Source organism: Epinephelus lanceolatus, chromosome 18, assembly GCF_041903045.1.
Source record: "Epinephelus lanceolatus isolate andai-2023 chromosome 18, ASM4190304v1, whole genome shotgun sequence".
NCBI classification, from domain to species: Eukaryota; Metazoa; Chordata; class Actinopteri; order Perciformes; family Serranidae; genus Epinephelus; species Epinephelus lanceolatus.
Genome location: NC_135751.1, coordinates 35275095 through 35299529, shown reverse-complemented (window position 1 = coordinate 35299529; position 24435 = coordinate 35275095). Strand labels below are relative to the sequence as shown.

Here is a 24435-nt window from a genome sequence, read left to right as displayed (position 1 = left end):
CTCGTCTGCACCAGAATCCGGAAGTAGTGCAGGGTAAACTCACGTGTACAACATGAAAAATACAAAAAAGCACAACAACATGTCCAAAAAGGGTAAATTCAAGCCGGGGTCCAAGAAGAGAGAAAACAAATGCATCGTCATGTTTGACGACAAAGACAGACAGTAAGTTTATCCGCTCATATCAGGGTTTTATCGTATCGTAGATGTTAGCTAGCATGTTAGCGTTAGCCGTCAGAACTTTGCATCAGGTTAGCGTTAGCTTTCTATTAACTGTTTTTACTCCTTTTGGAAAACACTGTAACGTTATTCACAATATGTTTTACGTAAACATTTTAGGACATAATTAATTCAAGCAAGTGTAGATATTGTGTAAATCTCACCATGTTTAAAAGTATAAAAAATATGCTTTTTCCAAACTTCACAACACTTAAACCATCAGACATTCAAGTTAATCACATTCTTATGACTCTGCATGGTGTAAAAATATTAACCTTTGAAGCAATGTGATGATGTCATGAGCTATGTTATTATTTCACTCATGAATACTGTTCATTTTTTAATATTTAACTGACTTTAACAGAAGCCTCACACAGTCTTACTGACCAGGAATTGTAAATAGGAGTTTTCAATAGAAAGAAAGCACCAAACCAAGCTTGATTTTATTATGGGCCACTTTATTAAGCAGGGTGTCTACAGGTCCCTAAAAGGTTTAAAATGACTTAAACTCAAGTTTATAAATATTAGGCTTTAAAGTAGTCTTAAATTTGAATTTCAATCAACTAATCAGTCATTGTTTATTCAGGCAAAACTGACTGAGCATTACGCTCTTTTACAGCAATGCCCTGAGTTCACATTCAGTGGGCTAGAAGGATACAAATATATAATAGAAATCACAGTAAAATGATGAAAAAAGTTCATAAAAACAAATAAGTAGCAGCAATGTCTATTAGAACAATAAACGGCAATTTAACCCTAACTCTAACAGTAAAAAGATGAAAAACCTAAATAACAAGAATGAAGTCTGCCATAAAGGACAAAAATATAACAACAATTTGTGAGGTCTTGATTGCCACAAACATTTGATCTAATTTCAGTCACCCATAATTTAATTTCATTTTGGTAAAATGATTCAAGCTCTTGTGCGTGAAAGTTCACAATTCTAATGTTACAAATACCACGGAACCTAATACTGTCTATTTACTTTATACTTGCACTTACCTGTTGTAGGGCTGCGCAATATGTCATAAAAATTATATCCCAGTATTTTTAGGCTATATCTCGTTACACAATATATGTCTCAATATCTATAAATCTCCTCAAAAGCACTTCATTATTGTCAGGACTGGGAGACAAAATTGTACATAACAATATTTCTGACCAAATACCCTCTCTGATGCAGAACAGTTGTTCAGATGACTTTTGTTTTGTTTTGTTTTCAGAAAATATTAACACAATAACAACTAAGTGGGTTAAGGTGGATAAACTGACATCACTTTACTGTTACCCAGACTTTAAAACAAGGGGGAAAAAAACACCATTTATGCCATACCACGATACATTGATATCCAAAATGTAAGACGATATATAGTCCTATATCTCGATAATGTTATAATATCTTCATAATGCCCTGCCCTAACCTGTTGGCAAAATGTAGATTAACCAAACTCGCTTTAATAACCATATTCTGACAGAAAAATCTACCTCTGCATAGGACCGTATTTCTACTTACCTGCAATGCTTGAATAAGAAAAAAGATGTTTTGTCCAGAAATCAGTCTTAAATATGGTCAAAAATTAACTTGAAAAGTTTTAAAGAAGTGTTAAATTTAAGTGTCTGATAGCTGCCGAAACCCTGATTAGATACACCTGCACAATCTAGTACAATCCAATACAACTTTTATGCTATAAAGTTCACTTTTACAATGCCTAGGATGTTTCATTTTTTTCTGACATTGTCAGAGAAGTGTTGGTTCAATTTTCTGTTTAGCACTGGGGTCATAGTTAGTAAGGATGCATGATAATATCGGCACATCGTCGGTGTTGGCCGATAGTGGCTTTAAAATAAACTCAGAATCGGTCAACATGCCTTTTCTTACCTTGCAGAAGGAATGAATATTACATACACTGAAAAGTATTGTATTTCATGTCTCCATCTGCTGGTGGGTCATTACGATAAGAGTATGCACGCATGATATGATGTTAATTCCAAAACAGAAGAGACTTGATGATCACTAAAATTAGGTGGGGAAAAAAGTGGATATATCGATATCGGTTAACAGTTATTGGCCAAATAAGGTGTTAAACATCAGCATTATGTTTAGAAGTATTTCTAATATTCTGCCCTCCTCATATGTATAAATAGGGAGGAATTCTAAAACACCTCTCAAAATGATGTAGTACAGGACAATACCTCTGCAAACTACCTCAGTAATAAATATTACATTTGCACATTTTTGACAATGTCAACAAAAAGTGAACATTATAAACTTCATCAAGGTAGAATTTACAGCAGAGCTGTTGCATTAGATTGCACATGTGTACCTAATAAAGTGGCCACTGGATGCATGTATCTTCTTTGCTACACAAACAGGCTGAGACTTCAAATCGCTGCTGGTTTCTGAAGTTTCTTCCTCTTCTGCCCTGTCAGGGAATATTTAACTGGTTTCCATAAACGTAAGGTGGAGAGGAGGAAAGCAGCGGTGGCAGAAATACGGAAGAAAATCAAAGAAGAGCAGATCAGAGTCCGAGAGGAAGTAAGTGTGAAGTAAAAGTGGTGCAGAGACTTTGTGAGCACGTAAGTAAAGGATGTGCCAATGATGTGTTTTGTCATCTGCTTTCAGAGGCATAAGGAATACATCAAGATGCTGAAGGAGAGGGAGGACGCTCTCGGTGGGTTGAAAGCCAAATTTTACCGCTGGTTATTTGCAGCACTTGAGAATCTGTGCTTATTTTTTTTCCCCTCCCTTGATCCCATCTCACAGAGGAGGCTGAAGATGATCTGGAGGATGTGATAACCAGTACAACAGAGTCTGTGCAGTTCGATCACCCCAATCACACTGTCACCGTGACAACTATCAGTGATCTCGACCTCACAGGGGGTCACCTGCTCGGACCCGCAGCACATCAGGTAAACAGGAAAACCTCAATTCATCTTAACGACCTACAGGTGTGTTTTTCATCAGGCTAAATAATGTCAGTTTTACTGCTGTTTATATACACCCAATTGCCAGTTTATTAGGTACACCAAGTGCAAACTAATAAAACAGTCCTGCATGATTGTTGTAATGTTCAGTTTATGTTGAAACTGTTGAAGAAAGGTGGCGAATTAACTGTATGATTGTTTTGGAGGATGCATTATGTGTTGCTTTCAAACTGTATTAAACACAAAAGGGTTTCTGTTATTTAGCTGAGCCTCACCGAGGAAATTTGTGGTCAAAATATCAGAAAAAACAGTCAGTACAATGCAAGTATTAGTTTTAACAAATGCTGCATATTATAACCCTCATGAATCTAAGATTTACTGCAGGACTCGGGTATTAGACTGCATTAGCTCAGTGTCCCTAATAAACTGGCAACTGAGTGTATAGCCCTGTATGTTCACTCTGAAAGTAATCAGTACTTCAGTATTGAAGAAGAATGATACTGATGGCTATACACCTCCATTAACACTGAGAATCTTTGCTTTTAAGGTGAATGGGGACGGTGAGGATGAAGAAGAGGGAGAGGAGGCGGAGGAGAAAACAAAAGCAATGCCAAGAAAAGCTGGGGATCCAATCATAAACAAAAAGTAAGTTATTAATCATACAGGTCAACATGAGCGTCTAAGGGTGTGTATCCCCACAGCGCTTAGGTGAGGTCGGGGGCTTTATAAAAAGGTAGTGACCAGGGGTCTCATTTATAAACACACACAAAACGAGGCCAGAAGGAGGCGTTTGCCGCTTCACACACAAAAGTTATGATCTATTAAAACACATATGATGGGAGAAGCTCTGACCCATGCTTATGAACATTTTGGGGAAGAGAAATTAGTAACGGAGATGGTGTGGTGGAAGCCTGATTGTAGATATTGTAAAATGTCTTAGTATGAATCCTAAGCATGAGGCCCCAGGTGCCAGACCCGAAGCAGCAGGCGTCCAAGAGACACAGTGCCGAAAAAACACAAATATAGGGAGAAGCGAAACGCCGAACAAGAGGGAATCAGGACTTTTACTTTCACTCTCTCTGGTGAGCGTGTTTACGAACAGTAACCAACGATCCTGCGTAGTATACCTTAACATGACGCAGATCAAGATAGCCAAACCAACAACATTTATTTAGTTTGTCAGTTAGTTATATGGATCCCTATTAGTCACTACCAAGGTAGCAGCTACTCGTCCTGGGGTTCACACAAGCAAAAAACAAATGTAACATTAAAAATTCAAGGCAAAAAGAAACAAAATACAACAAGAAAACAGGAAAACTACAAAACAGTAATAAAAAAAAACAAGCAAAAATAATCCGAAAACTTGCTTGGATGTTCAGAGCAGAGGATCAACTGTCTGCTGGCCGGCTGTCACTGTACCCAGGGTGACATGGGGAAGTGCAAATTCAACAAACACTGGCTCTTTAACCAAAGATTTTGCAGCACAGTTGAAACTGGTACAAGGCCTGACATACGAGGCTCTCTGGATTTTATGCAAAGTGTTTTTCAAAGTCAGCACAATGCGAATCAAGGCAGTGGAATCCCATATGCAGAGTGAACAACACAAAATTGCTCAGATAACTCAGGAACAAACAGCAGGTATTTCCCTGTTGACCTTTCCACCACGCCTCCACCCCCATCTCTCACACCAGCACCAGATCTGTGAACAACATTCAGGTGTGCGCCTACACAGATAGCAGAGGCACTGTGATGTCTGAACGCAGTGACAGAACACCAATCATACAAGTCAAATGAGTGAATAGGAGAGTCAAAAAGTTTAGTTATTTTAAAATTGGTCTTAAATTTAGCCATAAGCTGTAGGTATCCTGAATTGAATACTTTGATCAGACTTCACTTATTATTCTCTAAATGGTTTGACTAACTGATGGACAGGTAACCTGAGTGGTGCTTCATGTGCTACACACCCCAACAACACAGTGGCGACATAACAACTGTCTGTTTCGACGTGTCTTCAGTTTGTCTGCCGGTCATCCTCCAGCCGTTCTCAGCCCAGCTGCATTTCTTTTTGTCCTCTCCCCCACTGCTACAGGATCCGCGCCCTAACTGCGTCGCTCAACACTGTCACCAGCAAGCAGCAGAGGAAATGGAAGCAGAAAGGCCGAGGCGGACGAGGTCGTCACACAGACAAGAGACAGAGTGCCTCAGAGGGTAAAAACAGAGCCGGGAGGACCAGCAAGTGGCAGAGACGTCGACATACCGGGAAAAAGGTGCATCATAAGGAGTGAAAGAGCGTGTAGGAAAATAGAGACTTGACTGAAGAGACTGTGAGAGTCCCACACTCGAGCAGATTGGACTTTGGAGTGTTTGTGCTCCTGTGTTTGAGCAGGAACACAAGCTGTTGGACTGTCTATCATGACATCGCTCAATATTTCCACTCTGCCTGCCTCTTGAAATTTTGTGTCAGACTGTTTTTGTAGTGTTGTATACAAACTGAACTGTACGTTTTCATTCAATAAAAGATTCATCTTGCTAATAAGTGACCCTGTGATGCCGCCACCTCTGTCAGCGTGCTCTGTGTGGAATGTTTTCTCGCTATTGTTTAATAGGAAACCTGACGCTGTTGTCAACATCCTCTCTAGAACATCAGGAAATCAGCCCTTGGCTCTGCGTTTCCTCACAGCTCAGTGTTACCTGTGTGTCTGTGAGCTAAAGGAGAACCAGCCGCTGTGTGTCCTGCAGCTGATTCCTTATTCGAGAACCTTATACCACAATGCTCTGAATGTATGTTAAACCCCCACCTCACCAGTGTTTATTTATTTACGTTAACCTGAGCCAGCGTGTGCCAGCTGTCACTACCTGCATGAGCGTTTCATTTCGCTTTCTAAAGCCCATGATATTTAATACAACCGCTCAATAGAGGAATCGGCAGGCCACTGGCTCCATGTTGGCTCCAGGTCCACGTGTGCTTCAGGGTCTTTCGCTGTGTTAACCGAGAGCCGTCATGGCCGTCACGGATGCTTCAGTTTCACTCATTGTCAGAGCAGCCAATCAGATGATTTTGAGGGTTTGGCAGCTCAGGAGGATAGAGAGCATGGGGGAAGAGGAGGCATGTGCCTGATGGGGTTCTGATGGGCAGTTTGTCCTCGGACTCTTGATGACAAAGTGGAGCTGACAGCAGGAGCATCTTATCAGGTAATGCTCATTATCATATTTACATCAAAATAATATTTCCATTTTTCATTAGCCTACTTTTTACAGCCTCAGTAGCTTCACTTGCATTTATTTCTAGAAGCTTTGGTGCTTGTAAATGCTGTTAGGTTACAGTGCATGTGTCTTGTGGTTGGTAGTAACGCTACTCTGCAGGGCGCTTTGACAGTGCTCTGACAGGATTGTGTTTCACTGTCCTCCAGTGTGATTAGTTATCACCTGCCTTAACAGTTCCGCTTTAGATCTTCCATGAACCATGAAATAAAAGATCCTCTTTAGTATTCAGTCAGAGCCACTGCTCTGTGCTTACACCTGTCTCCAGTAATGCAGCGTCACAGCACGACTCAACACCATACAGGTTGTTATTTGTTCTCAAAAACTATGCTAGTCTGGCTTTTTCTTATTTAATCTTTGTTGTGGATGATGCTCGTAAAATATTAAATTTGAGCATAACATTACACTTTTAGAGTAAAGTGAGGTGCAAGACAAATTTCTAGCAGAAGTCCTTCATTTATACTCATGTTACTATTTGCTTTATACTCCATTGTGGCACTGCTCCTTGACCTTTTGCTTCCCAGGTTTCTCTGAGGGATGCGATGATTGGACGGGCTCCCCCTCCGGACTCACCATGCCAGTCTCCGGCGATGAGCCCATCTGCCCCAAGTTCCAGCCCAACATCTTCGACCCCTCCCGCTGCCACGACTGCCTGCGCCAGAGGCACCTGCACGCCGGCACAGGGGAGAGCTCGGCCGAGGGAGCGCCACAGCAGAAATCCACTGGGGAGACAACAATCGGGACTAAAACTGGGACTGAAGCTGGTATCGGATCAGGAAAGGGAGTGCTGTTAACACCGATCCCATCCCAGGCGGAGGAACGAGACACCAGCAGCAAGGTGAGAAAGAAGAGAGGGCCAGAGAGGAAGAGGGAGGGGGATGAAGAGGGCGGGTAGGTAGAAAATGTGCTGAGTGATGGGAGTAGCTGTACCTAAAGATGGGCAGGAGGGTGAGAGCATGAGAGGTCATAGGTGAAGTCAGCAGCATGCTGAGGTTAAGGGGATACAAACTACCGCATGGCTTGACTTAGACTGAACCGTCTTGAAGATCAAACATAATGTGAAAAGTTTCATTATATCATCTAGAATAGAAAACAATCTGTTGGAGTAGAACAAACTTCACTTGACTCCAAAGCCAGTGTTTTTCTTGGTTTGTATAGGAATCACTTCTCCTTGCACACAGTTCAGAGGTCATGTATGAGTCTTTTTTGCTTGTAGGAAAAGGTCAGAGAGTGAGAACGAGAGGTGACGAGGAGGAGCAGGGTGGAAGCAGTGGCTCCCATTATAAATTAACGAAGCTGGATCACTTACCGCCCTCTTGGGAATCACTTGTAATATTAGACAAAGGCACAACATACAGATACATACAGGTACATTTCTGTACAGTATAAAAACTGTGCCTACTTTATTCTATTTATCTGGCTGTCATGACATAACTACAGCTGTCTGGTTATAATCTAGTACACAGTGGACCATGAGTTGTACCTACCTAGTTCCACTTGTAGTTTTCTGGAAGTTGCAGAGGTAAATGCCAATCACTGACATATACAGACAGTGAAGTCACAGTTTTATATCCTTTTTAAGACGTCTTAAGGCGCAGAGAAGGCTTTATAAAAATGTGATGAAATATTAATGAGGAAAGCCGCGAGCCAGGTCGAGTTACAGAGGTGTAACCCTAATCGAACAGCAGACTGAACATGTGAGTGTGTGTCAGAGAGGACAGAGGGGACAAACACTCTTCGGCTAACCCTCAGTTTAAGGAGATGGAGCCGGACAGACGGATCTAGCATTTTTATCCATGTGCATTCCTCTGACGTAAAGACAGTGTGTATTTTTAGTGAACCTGTATGCTGAGAAAGCTGATATCTGGTAAGGTCTTTGGTGTCTTTGTTTAGAGATACAGTCCCCATCTCTTCCTCTGTGACTCGGAGAGAGTTGGAGTTTTTTGCAACGTTGTGATTGGCCAGTGTCTTACCTTGTCATCCTATCAGGAGGATTCTGACGCTCTGTCAGTGGTGAGCAGCTACTGTGATGTCAATGGAGGCCGTCTGGGTCATGGGGAGAGCTCTTTGTGCATCCTGAGCCCCGACTGTGAGCTTTATATCTGTGACGGCGACGACGACGACAGCACTGACAGGTAGGGGTACCAGATGGCGAAAATAAGTCTTTAGAAGAGCTAGAATTGTAGAATTTAATGTAAATGTTAATGTTTTAGTGAGATTGATTGTCACCACAGAAATGTAGGTATCATTTCTTCTGTCCACCATGTTCTCCGACCTAAAACTTTTGTGTTGCCTAATGCACTTAGATTGTTACCAAGGCTGGGTATCAGTTCTCGATACCTTTAGGGTATCAACTGAAATATACCAAGTAATATCGAAACTTCTTCTGTCAAAAGTGGCTGCATTTGATCCTTTTCGTACCCAGATCTAGGAAAAAAGAATATTTGTATGGTTTTGCTTGCAGCCCGTCACTGCAAGCATTCGTCGATTTAATGCGACGTGTGATTGGCCCACTACTACAGTGTCACAACCTGTACGGTCTGTAGCATGGTGACGGAGATGGCCAAAATATGCCACCAATACGTTAAGAAGTATGGCTACATTACTTGACGAAGTTTTCAAAGAGGTATCCAACAAAATACTCCATTGGTATTGGTATCACTTGAAGGGTACTGGTATTGTTGACGGTATTTTATTTTTTAAACAACACCCAGACCTAATAGCTACTCTATGAAATCATTCTCCGTCTTCCCTCTTTTGCCTCTCACCTTTCTTCCCTCCTCCCTCGTCCTCCACATTCTCCATCTCTCACCTTTCCATCTCTACTCTCATCATTCTTCTCCCATCTCCTCTTCCACGTAGCTGTCGTGACCAGAGCGACTACCAAGAGTTCAGCGGCTCCGTCAGTGCAGAGGACGAATACCTGCCGATCCGTCGCCACTCGACCAAACTCGGCATGACCCGACTCGACCCTCCGCCCCACCGGCCCAACCCTCGGGCCTGGATGGACGAAGCTCGAAGCAGAGACAGTTTCGGTAGACAATCAGGTATCTGAAAGCTGACCTCGTATATTGTTTGTCAAGTGCTTCATTAATTTCTTGGCAGATAGGGAGAGAGAGTTGGAAGAAATGTAGCAGCACAACCCGATCTCTCATTTGGACGCATCTTATGAGTCCTGCACACCAGTCTTCAGTAAACCTATGACTTACTGCACTTGACCAATCCATATCCAGTTACAGCCAAAGGTGTTCTTTACTTGGCAATACTGTTTGATGTCACCAGCTGAGGTGTCCCAGAGCAATTATCAGTAATGCAATATATCTCGGTTTGTGTCAGGGAACCTCAAGTAGTTGCTCTGTAGTTGATCTTTGATGTGTGCGTCTCTTATTTCTGCTACTCCTCCTTCTTTCTATTTCTGTCACACGGTGTAACTTCTCTTTTTATTCCAGGGTTAAAAGAAGACAGGCAGAAGCGGGAAAGTGGGTACTTCTCCCTGGGGAGGGCAGCGGGTGCCCGTTCACTGCGTGACACCAGCCCGCCTACTCCTTTCCGCCATTTTGAGAGAGGACATCCCATCTTTAACAGCAGAAACGTAGAGCCCAAAGACACCATTCCCTTCAGAAACCCTAATCTTGGTGTGGCCTCTGAAAGGCCGTTGCCGGAGGCTCTAATTGAGGACTTGGATGCTGAAATCCCACCTCCTGACCCCTATGAAGTTGCCGTTGAGGTTGAGGCACAAGTCGGCCCCCGCTCTCCGAGTCCTACTCCTTTTAAGATAGCGGAGTCGCTGGCCTCGAGTAGGCGAAAAGGTTTTGGCAGTTCATCTGGCTGGGGAAACCCTTCTTACTCCTCTTCCTATCAACAGTCAGGACGTTTTGAATCCTCAAGGCAAGGCTCGACTCTGCAATCTCGCTCTTCTTCTCCCTCACGTGGAAACTTACCATTCAGACGCAGCGAGTCCACTGCTTCCCTCAGCAGGCATAACTGTGACGGTGGAGGGTGGTCTCAAGGGACAGAGCCAGGATCCAGAAGCTCTTTACAAGGTACACATGGGCGCCGTGTTGAGTCAGGAACTCTGCCAAGAAACTTTAAATCATTTGCAAGTTCATTCAAATCCCAGTCCAGCAGTGTTTCTGATTTTAGGAGTGCTTTGAGGAAAACCGAAGTTAGTGGTTCTTTGAGTGGTCGGGGGCGTGACAGCAGAAACTCATCTCCCTCAAGGAGGGACTACAATCCTTCAGGCCAAGTGTCTCTTCGCAAAACTGAAACTACCAGCAGTTTGCCACACAGACATGGGAGCGACAGTCGTACTTCATCTCCATCTAGAAGAACTTCTGACAGTCAGAGAAACTCACCCCCAAGGAGAAATTACAGCTCGTCTAGCCAATCCCCCCTTCGTAAGTCTGAATCAATTATGTCTCTCAGTGGACGTAGTCATTATGGACGCTGTGGCTCCCCCATAAGAGAAGGTTATGACATTGAAAGCCAGGCTCTAATACGTAACCAAATAGCTAAGAATGGACTGAATGATCAAGAAGATGAAAGCCCCACAGTGTCTCCATCCAGACGAGATCACGACACAAGTCAGTCCGTGCTCCGAAAGACTGAATCAAGCCCTGTCGGTGGCAGTCGAAATCGCGACAGCCGATGTTCCTCTCCTGGAAGGAGAGGCTATGAAACCTCTACTCAGTATCAACTTAGGAAAACAGACACCAGTAGTTCCTTACATGGTCGTTGTGAAAGTCGCAACTCCTCCCCTTCCAGGAGAAGCTATGAAGCTCCTTCTCAGTCTCTGCTGCGCAAGTCTGAAGTAAACAGTTCTGTCAGGATTTGTGATAGCCATAGTTTGCTGCCCTCAAGGAGAAGCTATGACGCACCTGAACAGCGCTCTCTGTGGAAAACAGAGACAAGCAGCTCCATCAACAGAAAGAATCACAACAGCCGTAACCCCTCTCCTGTTAGAAACAGTGATCCGCCAGGCTACTCAATCCTCAGAAATGCCACTAATGGAGAGTCCAGCCATTCCTTTCAGAGAAAAAACACTTACCATGACTCCAAATCTGACTCCAATCGCTCACAGCGCTCATGGCGGGAGTCAACTCATTCCCTCCGTAGTTCCTCATTATCTCGTGCTGCTTCGCCCTCCAGACAAACCACAAATGGCAGCAGAACAGCTTTCGTCACTTTGGATACACCCAGGAGCCCTGGCAGCATCAGATCTGGGGTTGGTAGACATGGCCATGAGGATCGCTGCCCCTCCCCTAATGAGAAGAGGCACTCCCACCGCACACGGAGCCCTTCTCCTTCACCTCAGATTCGGCTGAGGAGGGAAACCTCCTCTCAGAGCTCCATGGAGTCGTCAGAGTCTGGCCAGATGTCGGTGGGAACCACAGGACGTAACAGGGAGGAGTATGCCATGATGGCTGATGTTCCAAAGGTAAAAATCATCCATCAGAGAGAAGTGCCAGGCCATGTGGGGCCGCCTCAGAGTCAGCAGCCCTCTCGAAGACAGGAGCTCTTTAAACCAGCCAGGTCAGACTCATATTACACCACAAAGAATGGGAGGAGTGGTGTTGGCAGCATATTAAAACACACTGTAAAACAGGCCAGTTACTGTATGTTATATGGTATTGAAAGGTCCAATATTATAAAAACTCAGATTTCCATGTCTTTTTTATTATAAAGTAGACAAAGGTGCTCTGTAAATACTCTGAAAGTGTTAAAACTAGGGATGTCAGTTTCAGTTAATTTTGCTTTCAATAGTTTGACACTCATAACAAGCAACCAACTGGTAATTTTTAAGAGAAAAAACAAAACAAAAAAACCCCCAAAGAATTATCTGAAATAAAAGGCACCTTACCTTTTAGTCCAGCGCTCCATTGACTCACAGTGCTGTAGCACCACATTTCAAAGTGATATCCATCCAAAGGGTGGTAAATTTTAATGTTTTGTGATGTAACACCTTTAACTTTTTTTCCCTGTTGGCTCTGTTGACAGATTGCGTACTGTGCTAACGTTCATTGTGGCCACTGCACACCCTCTGGTCCCACCGGTTAGCTAAAATAAGCTTAGGCTGCTCTACACTGCGCACCACCCATGTGGGTTGGTAGCTAGCTAGTGGTGCTGCTCAATTGCCGATTGCCACTGGTAACATCATTCTAGTGGCGGGGCAGCGTTGTTGCGGAAACCCTCTGGTCTCCCCCCAGGTATCCCCAGTGAGTAAGTGGCTTGATTTTGAGCCGCAAAACCCATTTAGCATTGTTAGCAACATTAGCACCACTAGCCCTGCAGACACTGCTAACAGTGCTAACAGAGCTATCAGTGGTAACATAGCAAATAAAGCTAAATGGGGTTTGTGGCTTAAATCAACCCACTTACTCAGCAGGGTGACTTGGAAGAAGATCAGAGGGTGGGCAACATGTTCCCACAACAACGCTGGTGGGTTGTAATGGCATTACTACAGCTAACTGCCAAATGAGCGGCGCATCTACTTGATGCTAGCTCCGACCAGACCCAGGTGAAGGGCAACACAGTAAACTCAAGAGTAGCAAAATTAACCCACAGACTGACTGGTGTAGCCGGTCAAAGATATTCTCAAGTAACAGCCGGTTAGCAGTTAACCACTGACATAACTAATCGGAATTCTCAGTCCAACGAGAAATGCGCACAACTCTGCCTGTAAACAAGGATGTCCGTGAACGCTGTGATGTCACAATTATACTATGTAAGGATAGAAACTGCTGCAACATTGCTGTTACAGTTATTCCCCCGGCAATGATAAGAGTGCAGAGACAGCGAGAGTGACGATGTAAAAGACCTAGAAACCCTGAGCAATCACAGCAGACTAGGCTTTTCAGGAGGGGGGCTTAAAGAGACAGGTGCTAAAATGGAGCGTTGTAGATAGAGGGTGAATACAGGTATGTCAAGGCAGACAGTAAGAGAAAAAATGTATTTTTTGAACGTAAGAGCCTGTAAGCATGCTCTAATGGAAACCCCCCAAAACAACTATGAACTTAAAAATGAGCATAATATGGGACCTTTAATTGTGTAGAATCCTTGTGGTACCCCTAGATGGCTTTGCTTCTTCCACACCATCAGACTGAATGAATGTGACCAAATTAGACACACTGGTGACCTGTTTGTACGGTTTCAGCCACTCCCTGAGCAAGCATCCCTCCAGAGAGTGGGAGGATACAGGGGACACTGAGAGAGACTGGCACTACAGTGGCAGTGGGTATCTATCCCGAGCTCACTCCACCACCTCATTGCAGGTAGGCCGGGTGGGATGAATGAGAGTTTTATTAAAGAATAAAAAGAGCTCAGTAAGCTGTGTTTTTTTAAACTTTTGATTTAGCTGTCAAAACCCATGTGTTATGAAGGTATCCTTGATAAAAACTAAACATGACTGTCAGAATATTACATTTAGTAAAACTCGCTGACTCAGACACATATTGGATTTTTTAGATTTCATAGCATAGAGAGTGGGAGCAGAACAGAAGGGGCTGGGAATTAAGCATTGAAACGCTCTAGTGGTGTGTGCACTGCATTAAGGGGAGACACTGCAGGTGAATAGGGTCAAACTTTTAACTAATATACATCAACATTAAACTTTCTCAGTTTTTGTTTATTAAAAATCTTCAGAAATGTAATGGTTTTTTTTTTAAAATATGTTTTTGGGAATTTTTGCCTTTAATGGACAGGACAGCTAAGTGTGAAAGGGGGAGAGAGAGGGGGATGACATGCAGCAAAGGGCCACAGGCTGGACTCAAACCCGGGCCGCTGCGGCAACAGCCTTGTATATGGGGCGCCTGCTCTACCACTAAGCCACCAACGCCCCAGAAATGTAATGTTTAAATATGCAAATGAGGTTGTATCCAATTAAATTAAATTTGACAGTTTCTACAGAGGTAATTTTGGATCCCATTTTATTTATTCATTTTTCGTACCACTTATCCTGTTGGGGATTGTGCTTACCCCAGCTGACACTGGGCAAGAGGCAGGTTACACCCTGGACAGACTGGGAGACTATCACAGAGCTGACACATAGAGGCAGACAACCATCACACTCACATTCACACCTACGGACATTTTAATTTAATCTAGAGTCGCCAATTAACCTGCATGTCTTTGGACTGTGGGAGGAAGCCGGAGTCCCCCACCCTGGGTTTTGGACCCTCCACCCCAGGATTGAGCCAGGAACCCTCTCGCTGTGAGACAACAGTGCTAACCACTGCACCACTGTGTCACCCCGATTTTTAATCTCATTTATCTCTCTGTTAATCAGAAAATACTGTCAATGGCTATAAAAAAAGTCTAAAAAGTTTTCACCATGTTTTTAATCATAAAAACTAAGAACTATACAACATGTTTTGTAAATCAGGCTGTGGATAATATATGAACAAACTCCTCTGTAAAAACCTTCCGAATATAGATAAGAATAAAACTAGAAAGTTTTGTGTATGTAATTTATACTGAGGTCGAGATTCCTGGCACAGGATATAGGAAAAAACTCAGTTGGAGAAAATGGCCTTTACATGTACAAGATATATATTGTAAAACCACATACATATGTAGACAAAAAATTTGTTTCACCACGAAACTTTCCTCGCTGTTAAGGTTCTGAAATGTTATGTTTAAAATATGCAAATGATATATTTTATCTAGTTATATACGCACTACTTTTAATAAATTTCCAGAACAGAAATTTTCCATATTGAATGAAGCCAGCTTTTTGATTTTGTCAACATATTTTAGTCAAAGACAGAATTTTAGTTCGGGGCTATAAGGAATAACATGTTGTATAAATCAGTCTACGAATAACATATTCACATGGAAGCCACCTGATGGTCGGACCATCAGCCAAATAGACCACATTATCATTAATGCTAAGTGGCGTAGGTCACTGCAAGATGTTAGAGCATACTGGGGTGCAGATGCCCACAGTGACCGCTACCTAATCGCTGCCACCATCAAGCTGAAGTTAAAGAAGTTGATCCCACAAGGCCAGAGACAGAAGAAGATGGACATTGCTAAAGGAAAACAAGGAGTTTGTGTTCGAACTTTGAAACCGCTTTAGCACACCAGATGCTGCCTCTAAAATGGGAGAAGAATCCACCATAAATAGTAAATCTAAAACAGCATTAAAAAGGCTTCAAACAAAAAGGGGCCAAAGAATGGATAGCAGCTAACACACATGATATATGAACAAACCCCTCTGTGAAAACCTTCAGACTATAGATAGGAATAAAATATGAATGTTTGGTGTATGTAAGTGCAACTGAATTGGCAGTTTCAAGCTCAGAGTATCAGAGTATAACTAATTTTGATAAATAGCCTTTAAAGATATGAACTGTAAAATTCCATATATTTATAGAACAAAAGTTTCATCATGAAACTTCCCTGTTTGATTACTTACATAAGTCTATGTTTGTCTTTTCTTGTTTGTTTTCTGAAATGTTATGTTTAAATATGCAAATGATGCATTATCAAGTCAAATATGCACGTTTGCACACAATTCCAGAATAGGAATCTGACATAAAAAAGCACCTAAATGTGTATTTGGACATTTTCTTTCGACAAGTATAAAAGAAGACATGTTATGGAAGCAAAATAGACCAAAGTCTCAGCTGTAGTGTCTCCCTTTAAGCACCTTTTCTCCCTGACGCAATATAATCCATTGCAGTTGAATAGCAGCCCTGTGGTTTCTACCTGCATAATATGTTAATGCATAACCACATCTTCCACATACCATACACCAGATCTGAAATAGTCTGTGGATGTGAAACTCTGGAGGTTTCTATTTGTACTCAGCTGGACGTTGATTATCTCCATAACTGCAAACTGGTCCTTTCCAGAGGTCTGGCAGTCCCACGGCAGATGAGGGCAGTTCATGGAAAGGTAACCACCACAGATCAGAGCAAATGCAGGTATGTGATAAAGCGTGTTTACTGTAAATGTTCTCTTACTGTACGTATGTGGGAATGACCTCCTTTCCATTGTGGAGGGTGAAGGTGCAGTTCATTTTCCCAGCGCTAATATTTGCAGTGAGCACAATAAACCTGTTGCACACATGTTTCAAAACAAGTTTACTGCCCTTCAGTCTATTTAAATATCTCTCTGTTACATATTTACTAGACATGCTGGAAGCTTGTCCAGCATTCACACAGATCCTGTCTATAATTGTAAAACTTTTACACACTTGGCACCCTAACCTGCCGGAGTATCTGCAGCATATCTGCAGTTAAACTGTTAATGGCTGCTTGCTGTGTGTCTATACACTTCACCTACACCCTACAGGCATTTCATAAGACTGACTGAGCTTTGTCAATTGTGGTCTGCTGGGGCATGTGTTGAAATTCCTGAACTGAAACCAATAGCTACCAAGAGAGGATTTTGGAGAGGGGAGTGCCACTTTGTTTGCAAGCCCTAAAGATTTTCAGTCAGTGAAATATAGCAAGGGAATTTGTGTTTAGGAAGTTGGGGTGCACCAAAGTTTTCAAGGACCCACAAGATTTTAAAAGAGCTTTGGTCCCTGAGAAAAGGGAGGGAGTGGGACCTCATCTAAAACAGCCACTTTTATATGATTTCTTGTGGTTGTGGGTGCAGTTATCTGGAGTTGTATTGTTCCTGGTGTTACCGGGGACCCCTCAGGATCCCCCTCAGCCCCTGGAGGTCCCCGGACACCGGTTTTTAGAGCCAAGCACCGTGTGGTTGTTTTCTCAAACGATCTTCGCGGATCCGCCCAGGAAGTGGCAGACAGAGCAGCAGAGAGAGCACCGAGCAGGCAGAGACACAACCCGAGGCATAAGTGTAACGTCAGCTTCTCACAACTTATCAGAAAAGTTGTGAAATTACAACTTTTAACCACCAAAAGTTTCTCCGTGTTTCATTTGAGTGAACGCACTTCCCCCTTAAGACTGGACAGACTATCTGCTGTGGACGTTGGCGGTTCGCTTGATTAAGTTAACATGGGGGATGAATGGCGGGGTTTTATCTAATTTCGTCAGTGTCCTGTGAGAAAGTTTGGATTTTCCCGAGAGTTTTAGCTAAACTGAGACGTTAACTTGAGCGGAAGGAGGGTTTTAGCTTCGTGAGCTAACGGTACTTTTCTTTTGTCTTTATTTTACCCTCTCTGGATCCGGTTATCATGACGGTAAGTTGAACGCTGTTTTGTTTTTCCTGTCACTCCTTCCTGGCTGTATTATCACACAAATACATATGTATGTCAATATTTATTAACTCTGGCTCAGAAGCTAGCCATTCACGCATTTCATCTTGGTTTAAATGTGTTTTAATAAAGGCTAATGCTAATAGCCTAGCTTGTTTTAACGGACTTTGCTGGTTAACGTTAGTTTGGCTCGAGGGGTGTGCACGTTCCAGCCAAGTAGGCAGACATGCCTCCAACTTCACCGCTAGCTTAAACCTGACATATTTAATCGTTTCTATGTGTTTCCAAGTTAATAATTGTATTTTTCTGTTCCTGTGACAAACATAATCCTGGTTTGCATGTGTGGTGCACTCTCATCTGTTTACCCTGTGTTGTTTACAGTAGCAGGAAGTGTCATTAGCCAGCAGCTTGTACCGTATGTGTCAGTTTTTACAGCCAGCTGTGACACACGTCCTCTATTTGCACAGCTAAGACAACCTTACACATGTTTTTGTAACACAGCCAGTGGTGGGTAGGGTATTTAAAAAGTCTATACTCAAATAAAAGTACAATTAGTCCGATAAAAATGACTCAAAGGTGAAAATTACTATTTGAAAAACCAACTCAAGTAACATTTAAAAAAACACCTGGTTACTAAAATTCTCATTTATCTTATGTATTATTTAATCACTCCTTTTCTAGAGTGTTCTGGCCAAGACAGGCAGCAACATAAAGTTACAGACAGACAACATAGGACAGCCATACAAAAAGGAATATACAGCTCCAACACAAAGAATTTAAAACACCTAAAGAGATCACTACAATGAAAACCCCATTAGTACGATATTATATGCTACAAGTGAACCATAAAACCACATAATTACAAAGACCAGCTAAAATAATATGAAAGTTACCGTCCATTTTAATAGTTTTTTAAGGTGTTCAGGCCAGTGCGAAATAATGAAAACCAAAACTGCACTTGTTGATACACTTTTTAGGGGCTGTTCTTTATTTATCAGAGGAAGTGGTAGCTTGGGTGTGACTTCATTTTTTTACTATTTTGACCTTCCCTGAGGCTACAAATATTTTTCCTTGAGCCTCCCTGAGTGACTGGCGAAAAATGCACGAGCCTTCCTCCATCATACATGAGTCATTAGATTTTTAAAGGTTACCCTGTGGTGTTTGGAAGTTAAAAGTTGAAGACGAAATCTTTGAGATGTTAGTTTGTTTGTGCAAACAGTACATTTTTGGCCAAATTTGATATAAGACATGTAGAATAAAGTGATTTTGATGAACTGTCACTATTTTAAGGCTGAGATTTGGTTTGGCTTTTTTAGACTGAGGTATTCGTCGCACATGATGTGTCCAAAGACTTGCAGATATTTAAAAACCCAAATATAATTTTTGTTTCAGAATCAGAAATACTTTATTGATCCCCAAGGGGAAATTATTTATGTTTATGGTTTCTTGCTGTGATAAATGGTGTAATTTTGGGGATTTTTAAAGATTTTTTTATTTAATAATCTGCATCAAAATAACTATAAAATACAGCAATTTAAAGCTGTAGACCCCTCCTCTAAGCTGAACTAAGAAAACATAAGTCCCCTCCCAGTGCTTGAAAAAATATTTGACATGACTCCACCTTTTTTGCACCACCTCCTTTTAATACAAATACAGTGACCAACAGGTCCCTTAATGAAGCAGAGCAGGTAGACTAATCAAACAATTAAGGAAAGCCTATACAGCTGAGATAAAAACAATTTCCCATTCTCCTTCTCCATCTCACCATCTCTATCCCTCTCTTCCTTCATCAAAAATCAAACATCAAAAATGAATGTAACACATATACAAATTAACATAGCTAGCATGAGCTCATCAAATACATTTTCACCTTGAGTGCGTGCAAGCTATTTTGCTTTGTGCTTGTAGAGTAGGGATGCAATTGACAATTATTTTCATTGTCGACTAATCTGTCGATTATTTCTTCGATTAATCGACTAATCATTTTATCGAAAAATGTGTTAAATGTTGAAAAATGTCAGTCTGTCTCTCCCAAACCCAAAAACTATGTCATCTAATGTTTTGTTTCGTACTCGCGCCAACGGGTTTTAGTTCACCGTCATGGGAGAGTGTGTAAAGCTGCCAATATGTGAACGTAGGAAGCTGCAGTAAGAGTATTTTGGGGCGCTTTTATAGTACTTTTCTATGAAGAAAGACTCAAACCAATTAGTCGACTATGAAAATAGTCACCGATTATTTTGATAGTCGATTAGTCATCAATTAGTTGACTAATTGTTGCAGCCCTATTGTAGAGGTTAAAGGGGAGTTTTTAAAACCAAAGATCTCAGTATTTTTGGAAAGGACAGCAAACACTTCGTTATTTAACTGTTGTCTTTAGCCATATGTAATCAGCGAGTGTCGCTTGTGTTCTGGGTTTTGCCCCATCATTGCATCATGGTCAGAAGACATGTGGTGCTTCTCTTTTTTCAGGTAGCTGACAACTTGGCATCTGCAGTAGTGGTCAATCCCCACATTTAGAGCAGACTTGAAGTCACGAAGGTATAAATGGCAAATTTAGTGAAGTAAAAAGTAGATTACTGGCTCAAAATTATATTTTAGTGAAGGGTAAAAGTACAATTTAAAAAAAAAGGAACATGTACTTGTTCCTTTAAAAAACTACTTGTTTACTCATGTGTTACTTGTAATGTGTGACTACCCACCCCTGAAAACAAATAGGAGATATTGATTCTTCAAACAATTGTCATGCAGGACCTGTCATCACAATGAGAGTACACAGGCACCATTAAGCACACTCCTCTCTTCACACTGTTCAGAGAGGTAATCTATTCAACTCAAGAGCAACAAGTAAAGAGAAGAGGCATACATGCTGTAATAAGCCTAAAGGCTCACCAAACAATGCTTTTCTATAGTGGTGGGAGACAGGCGTCAGGAAGAATGGACGTTGTCTCAAACTGTCACCAATGTTTGACCCTCTCTTGCTGACCTTTCAAGCAAGGTCGCTGATCTGAGAGCACATGACAAGGAGAAGCACTGTCGCATCACGGTTATTCGTAACAGATGATGCCCTTTTTACTGGGTTCTCCCGTGGCTGCTCCCTGACCTCATATATGGGCATGTATTGACTGGATAACCTGGAACTTTCGATTAAGTCTGACACATCATAGCTTGCTCACAGTAGTATGAGTGTAGATCCTAAAAGATGCAGTTGCACCCTTAAAAACAAGCTTCCTGTTGTATTTATAACCAGCACCTGATGATCCAGCCATTATTTGTAATCATGATGTGTGCATATATATTCTATTAAAATGTTTTGAGACATTGCCACATCATTTATCAATAATAAAAGGACATTTAAAGGGCCAGTTTGTAAGATTTAGTGGGAAATAGTTGTATTTAGTGGTGAGGATTGCCGACTGTAACCAGCTGAAACTTTTCCTGGTTATAATTCCTTCATTGTTCGGTAGGTTTTTACCGGGAGCTGAATTATCTGCAGAGGTCTCTTCCTCTCCAAAACAAATGGACCAGGTGATTAAACCAGTAAAAATGCTGAATGAAGCAGTTTCACGTCACAAATAAATATTTCTCTGACACTGTTTGGCATGTCTGCGAATGTGTGCTCATTTTTTTTCTGACCTAGACATTCAGGAGACATTCACAGAGGTCTCCTCCTCTCCAAAGCATCATTGATCCCTTTATTTTGGCACAGCTCAATGCAGAGGAGCTGCTAGTTACGGTGGCCGAAGCAAAAACGCGATGGCTCTAGAGCCAGTATTTGGTTTGACTGTTTAAGCCACTGTAGAAACATGGTGGTGCAACATGGCAGACTCGATAGACAAGGACCTGCTCCCTATGTAGATATAAACTGCTCATTCTAAGGTAACGAAAACACGATTCCTATTTTCAGATGATAATACACTAAAGAAAACATACTTTTTATATTAAGTTTTATTTCTTCCAGTATAGCCTCATCAATCCTATACACTGGACCTTTAAATAAAGCACAAGGCTTATCAAACACATCTTATTACATCTTAGCATGGTGCTGCTAACTTACACGGTCTATTTAAAGTTAATAGACCTTAAAATTTGTTAGATTAAAGAGATGAACTGGCTTATACAGGGGAAAACTGGGCGGTACTGTCTTAAAGGCACAAAGCTAATGTCAGGAAGGGAGTATAAGTACAGAAAAAGGGGTGGTTAGAGATGACAGAACAGAGGAATTATATTAGAGTTCAAACAGAGAGGGAGCTGGGCAAGATTATGTAGCAAGAGAATAAAAATGAACAGTAAGTAACTGCAATGGGGAAAAAATGATGGGAATGAGATGTCAGTGGGAGCTAAGATGACGGATGCAGAAAGAGATTTAAAGTGAGGCATGTATGTGGTAGTGAGACAGAGATAAGGAAAGTGAGGAATGTATGGTGGAAAAAAGTTGCCTAATCTTAATCTGGGATCACCACATCTTGAGGTACATATCGCGTGTTTTTCCTCTTCCTGTCATCGTGTCAAAAGCGAGAACAGGTCTGTTCTTGGAAATGTTTTAGAGTAGCTAAAGCATGATTAAGGCATGTTCTGTTACCGCCCAGCTGCAGAAAGAAATGTGAAATATTTCAGAGTTTGCAGCAGGGTTGAGTTATGACCGGAAAAGTTACTGTAGACACTCGTGTTCCTACTGCAAATTACTTGAGTTTCCAGATCTTTCCTCCCATCAGTAATGATTTGCTGCTCCAGTTCCTAATCTTTCTGTCTGTTGTCTTCACATATTTGTGTCCTCATCTTTTGCACACATGCTTGTTATATTTCACTCTGTCTTTCTATGAAACCGTTGCCTATATGTATCCTATATGCTGCAGTGCTATAGAGCAGCATCCTGTCATGTAAACATCATGTTGTTGATTACTATATTAACAATATACAGCTTTGTTGAATGATTGAAAAGCATACAATTTTGTCATCATGTGAAATGTCAAGTGCTAAGGCAGTAGATAATTGAGTGATCTAAACTTAGTTATGTTTTTTTATCCCTCGTCAAGGGGTGACCAAGACAGAAAATGAAACCAGTCCCCATCTTCCCTAAGTCCCAAACAGCCACAAAGACAACTGAATGTACAAACAATCTAGAATATTTGCAAACCTGGATGAACATACTGGAATCCTGGTATTCAGGATGAATTCAGGATGCACCAAAGCCAACAAAACAAAACACCTTTAAACTTTAGAAGCAAGAAACCAGTCTAACCTGAAGAAAGTTAAAGAAACCAAAACACAATCACTAACCTCCCTAATTTGAGTAGGAGGAGGAGAAAACAAGGTTAACCAAATAGGCTGTCCACCCCTACTACCTTCGGCAGCACAAAACCATCAGTATGGCAAGTGCTACATAAGATCTGTGTGCATGTTATTGTGGCCAGTTGGAAGCGAGCCCCCAGGAACAGCAACAGGCTTTGAAGCCTGTTTGACATAGTGGCTAAACCGTGGACTTACAAATACTGTCTGTCTGTCACATTAGTCCATGTGGCCCAAAAAGACTTTTTCCCACAGACTTACATGTGAAAGAGACATCTGTAAATCTGTGGATACATCTTCTTGAGCATCACAATTCAGCAAAATTACTTGTTTCACTATCGGGAATTGATCCGTTTGGCTTCAGCCGGGGGTGTCTCTGATGTGCGTGCTCTATGGGCCCATGGAGGCGGAAGATCTGTGTAATTTCATGCCTGCAAATCGCACTTTTGTTTGCTCCATGCATTCTCTTTATACATATACAGTTGGAAGATATGTCTTTCCACTGCTCCCAATCCGACGTCATCTTGGCTCTTTATGAAGGGTGCCATCATCGTCACGCGCCAATCCAGGGTTCCTGTGGATCCTTAAAGTCTATGATAATTTCATTAATTCAAAGATAATGCCTTAATCTGGATTAAAATATCTTAAGTAAATCTTTCAAACATTTTCAAACTGCTGAGACATTGGGATAGGATTTTATGAATCAGAATCTTTCTGTAAAAGCTCAAAATTATTGGAAACATCTTTGTTTTTTGTTTTTTTTATATCTATATCAGGATTGTGAACCATCGACACTCATTTACAGAGCAGAGGATCCACTGTTTGGTAGCTACTTGTCTTTGTACCCTTGACGACATGGGAAAGTGCAAATTCAAGTACATTTGCTATTTAACCAAGATTTTGTGGAATGATTAAAACTGGTTTGAGGCAGGGCATACAAGGCTTGGTATATTTTATGCAAAAAGCTTTTAAAACTTCGCATGGTGGGAATCAAGGCAGTGGAATCCCACATGCAGAGTGAGAAACACAAAAATTACCAAGTAAACTGCCCCTGGGTTTATTTCTACCCGCATCTCTGCAGCACCTTCACCCCTTATCTCCAACACCCGCACCAGAGTCAGTAGCAACAGATCTCAGAACAACATTTGGGTGTACGCCTACACAGAAAGCAGATGTATTGCAGTGTCTGAACACGGTGGCAAACAGCAGTTACACAAGTCAAATAAGGAATTAGGAAACCTGTGTGCAATGTTACTAGATTAAATGATGTTTTTGATGTCAGAAATGTTTTAAAACCGGTCTTAAATCTAATTCCGAGAGGCATTAAAACAGTCTTAAAGTCTTAAACCTAACTTGCCTGACTGTAGGAACCTTGCAATCACTTGCCAGAACTGTCGACCATTGATCTTCCCATCTTGGCACACACCTGTTTGCATACATAGACACCTTGCACACATTCACAGAAGACACAAAAATACAAAATATGGTCACAATTGTAGCAGTTTTTCAGAAATAGTTTTAATATTTCCTGATACCAGTTCCAGTTTTAACATGCGTTTTTAAGAAAAGCAGGTTTCTGC

At 41.6% G+C, this 24435-nt stretch overlaps 3 protein-coding genes across 3 annotated transcripts in view; all 3 read left to right on the top strand.

Annotated features, from left to right (window-relative positions):
* nol12 (nucleolar protein 12) lies at positions 1-5681 on the top strand. The gene is made up of 6 exons (XM_033645073.2): positions 1-162; positions 2647-2752; positions 2840-2888; positions 2981-3126; positions 3689-3786; positions 5231-5681. The coding sequence occupies exons 1-6, from the start codon at positions 53-55 to the stop codon at positions 5424-5426; spliced, it is 705 nt and encodes a 234-aa protein (XP_033500964.1). The 5' UTR covers positions 1-52; the 3' UTR covers positions 5427-5681.
* Positions 5682-7338: 1657 nt separating this feature from the next.
* Positions 7339-17250, top strand: LOC144458570 (uncharacterized). The gene is made up of 7 exons (XM_078161057.1): positions 7339-7350; positions 8296-8537; positions 9265-9449; positions 9852-11934; positions 13556-13673; positions 16257-16328; positions 17008-17250. The coding sequence occupies exons 1-7, from the start codon at positions 7339-7341 to the stop codon at positions 17248-17250; spliced, it is 2955 nt and encodes a 984-aa protein (XP_078017183.1).
* Positions 16843-24435, top strand: part of triobpb (TRIO and F-actin binding protein b) — a 21532-nt gene continuing 13939 nt past the window's right edge. The window contains exon 1 of the mRNA XM_033645072.2: positions 16843-17554. Coding sequence (XP_033500963.1) covers positions 17549-17554 — 6 coding nt within the window. The 5' untranslated portion in view covers positions 16843-17548. The remainder of the gene's footprint in view (positions 17555-24435) is intronic.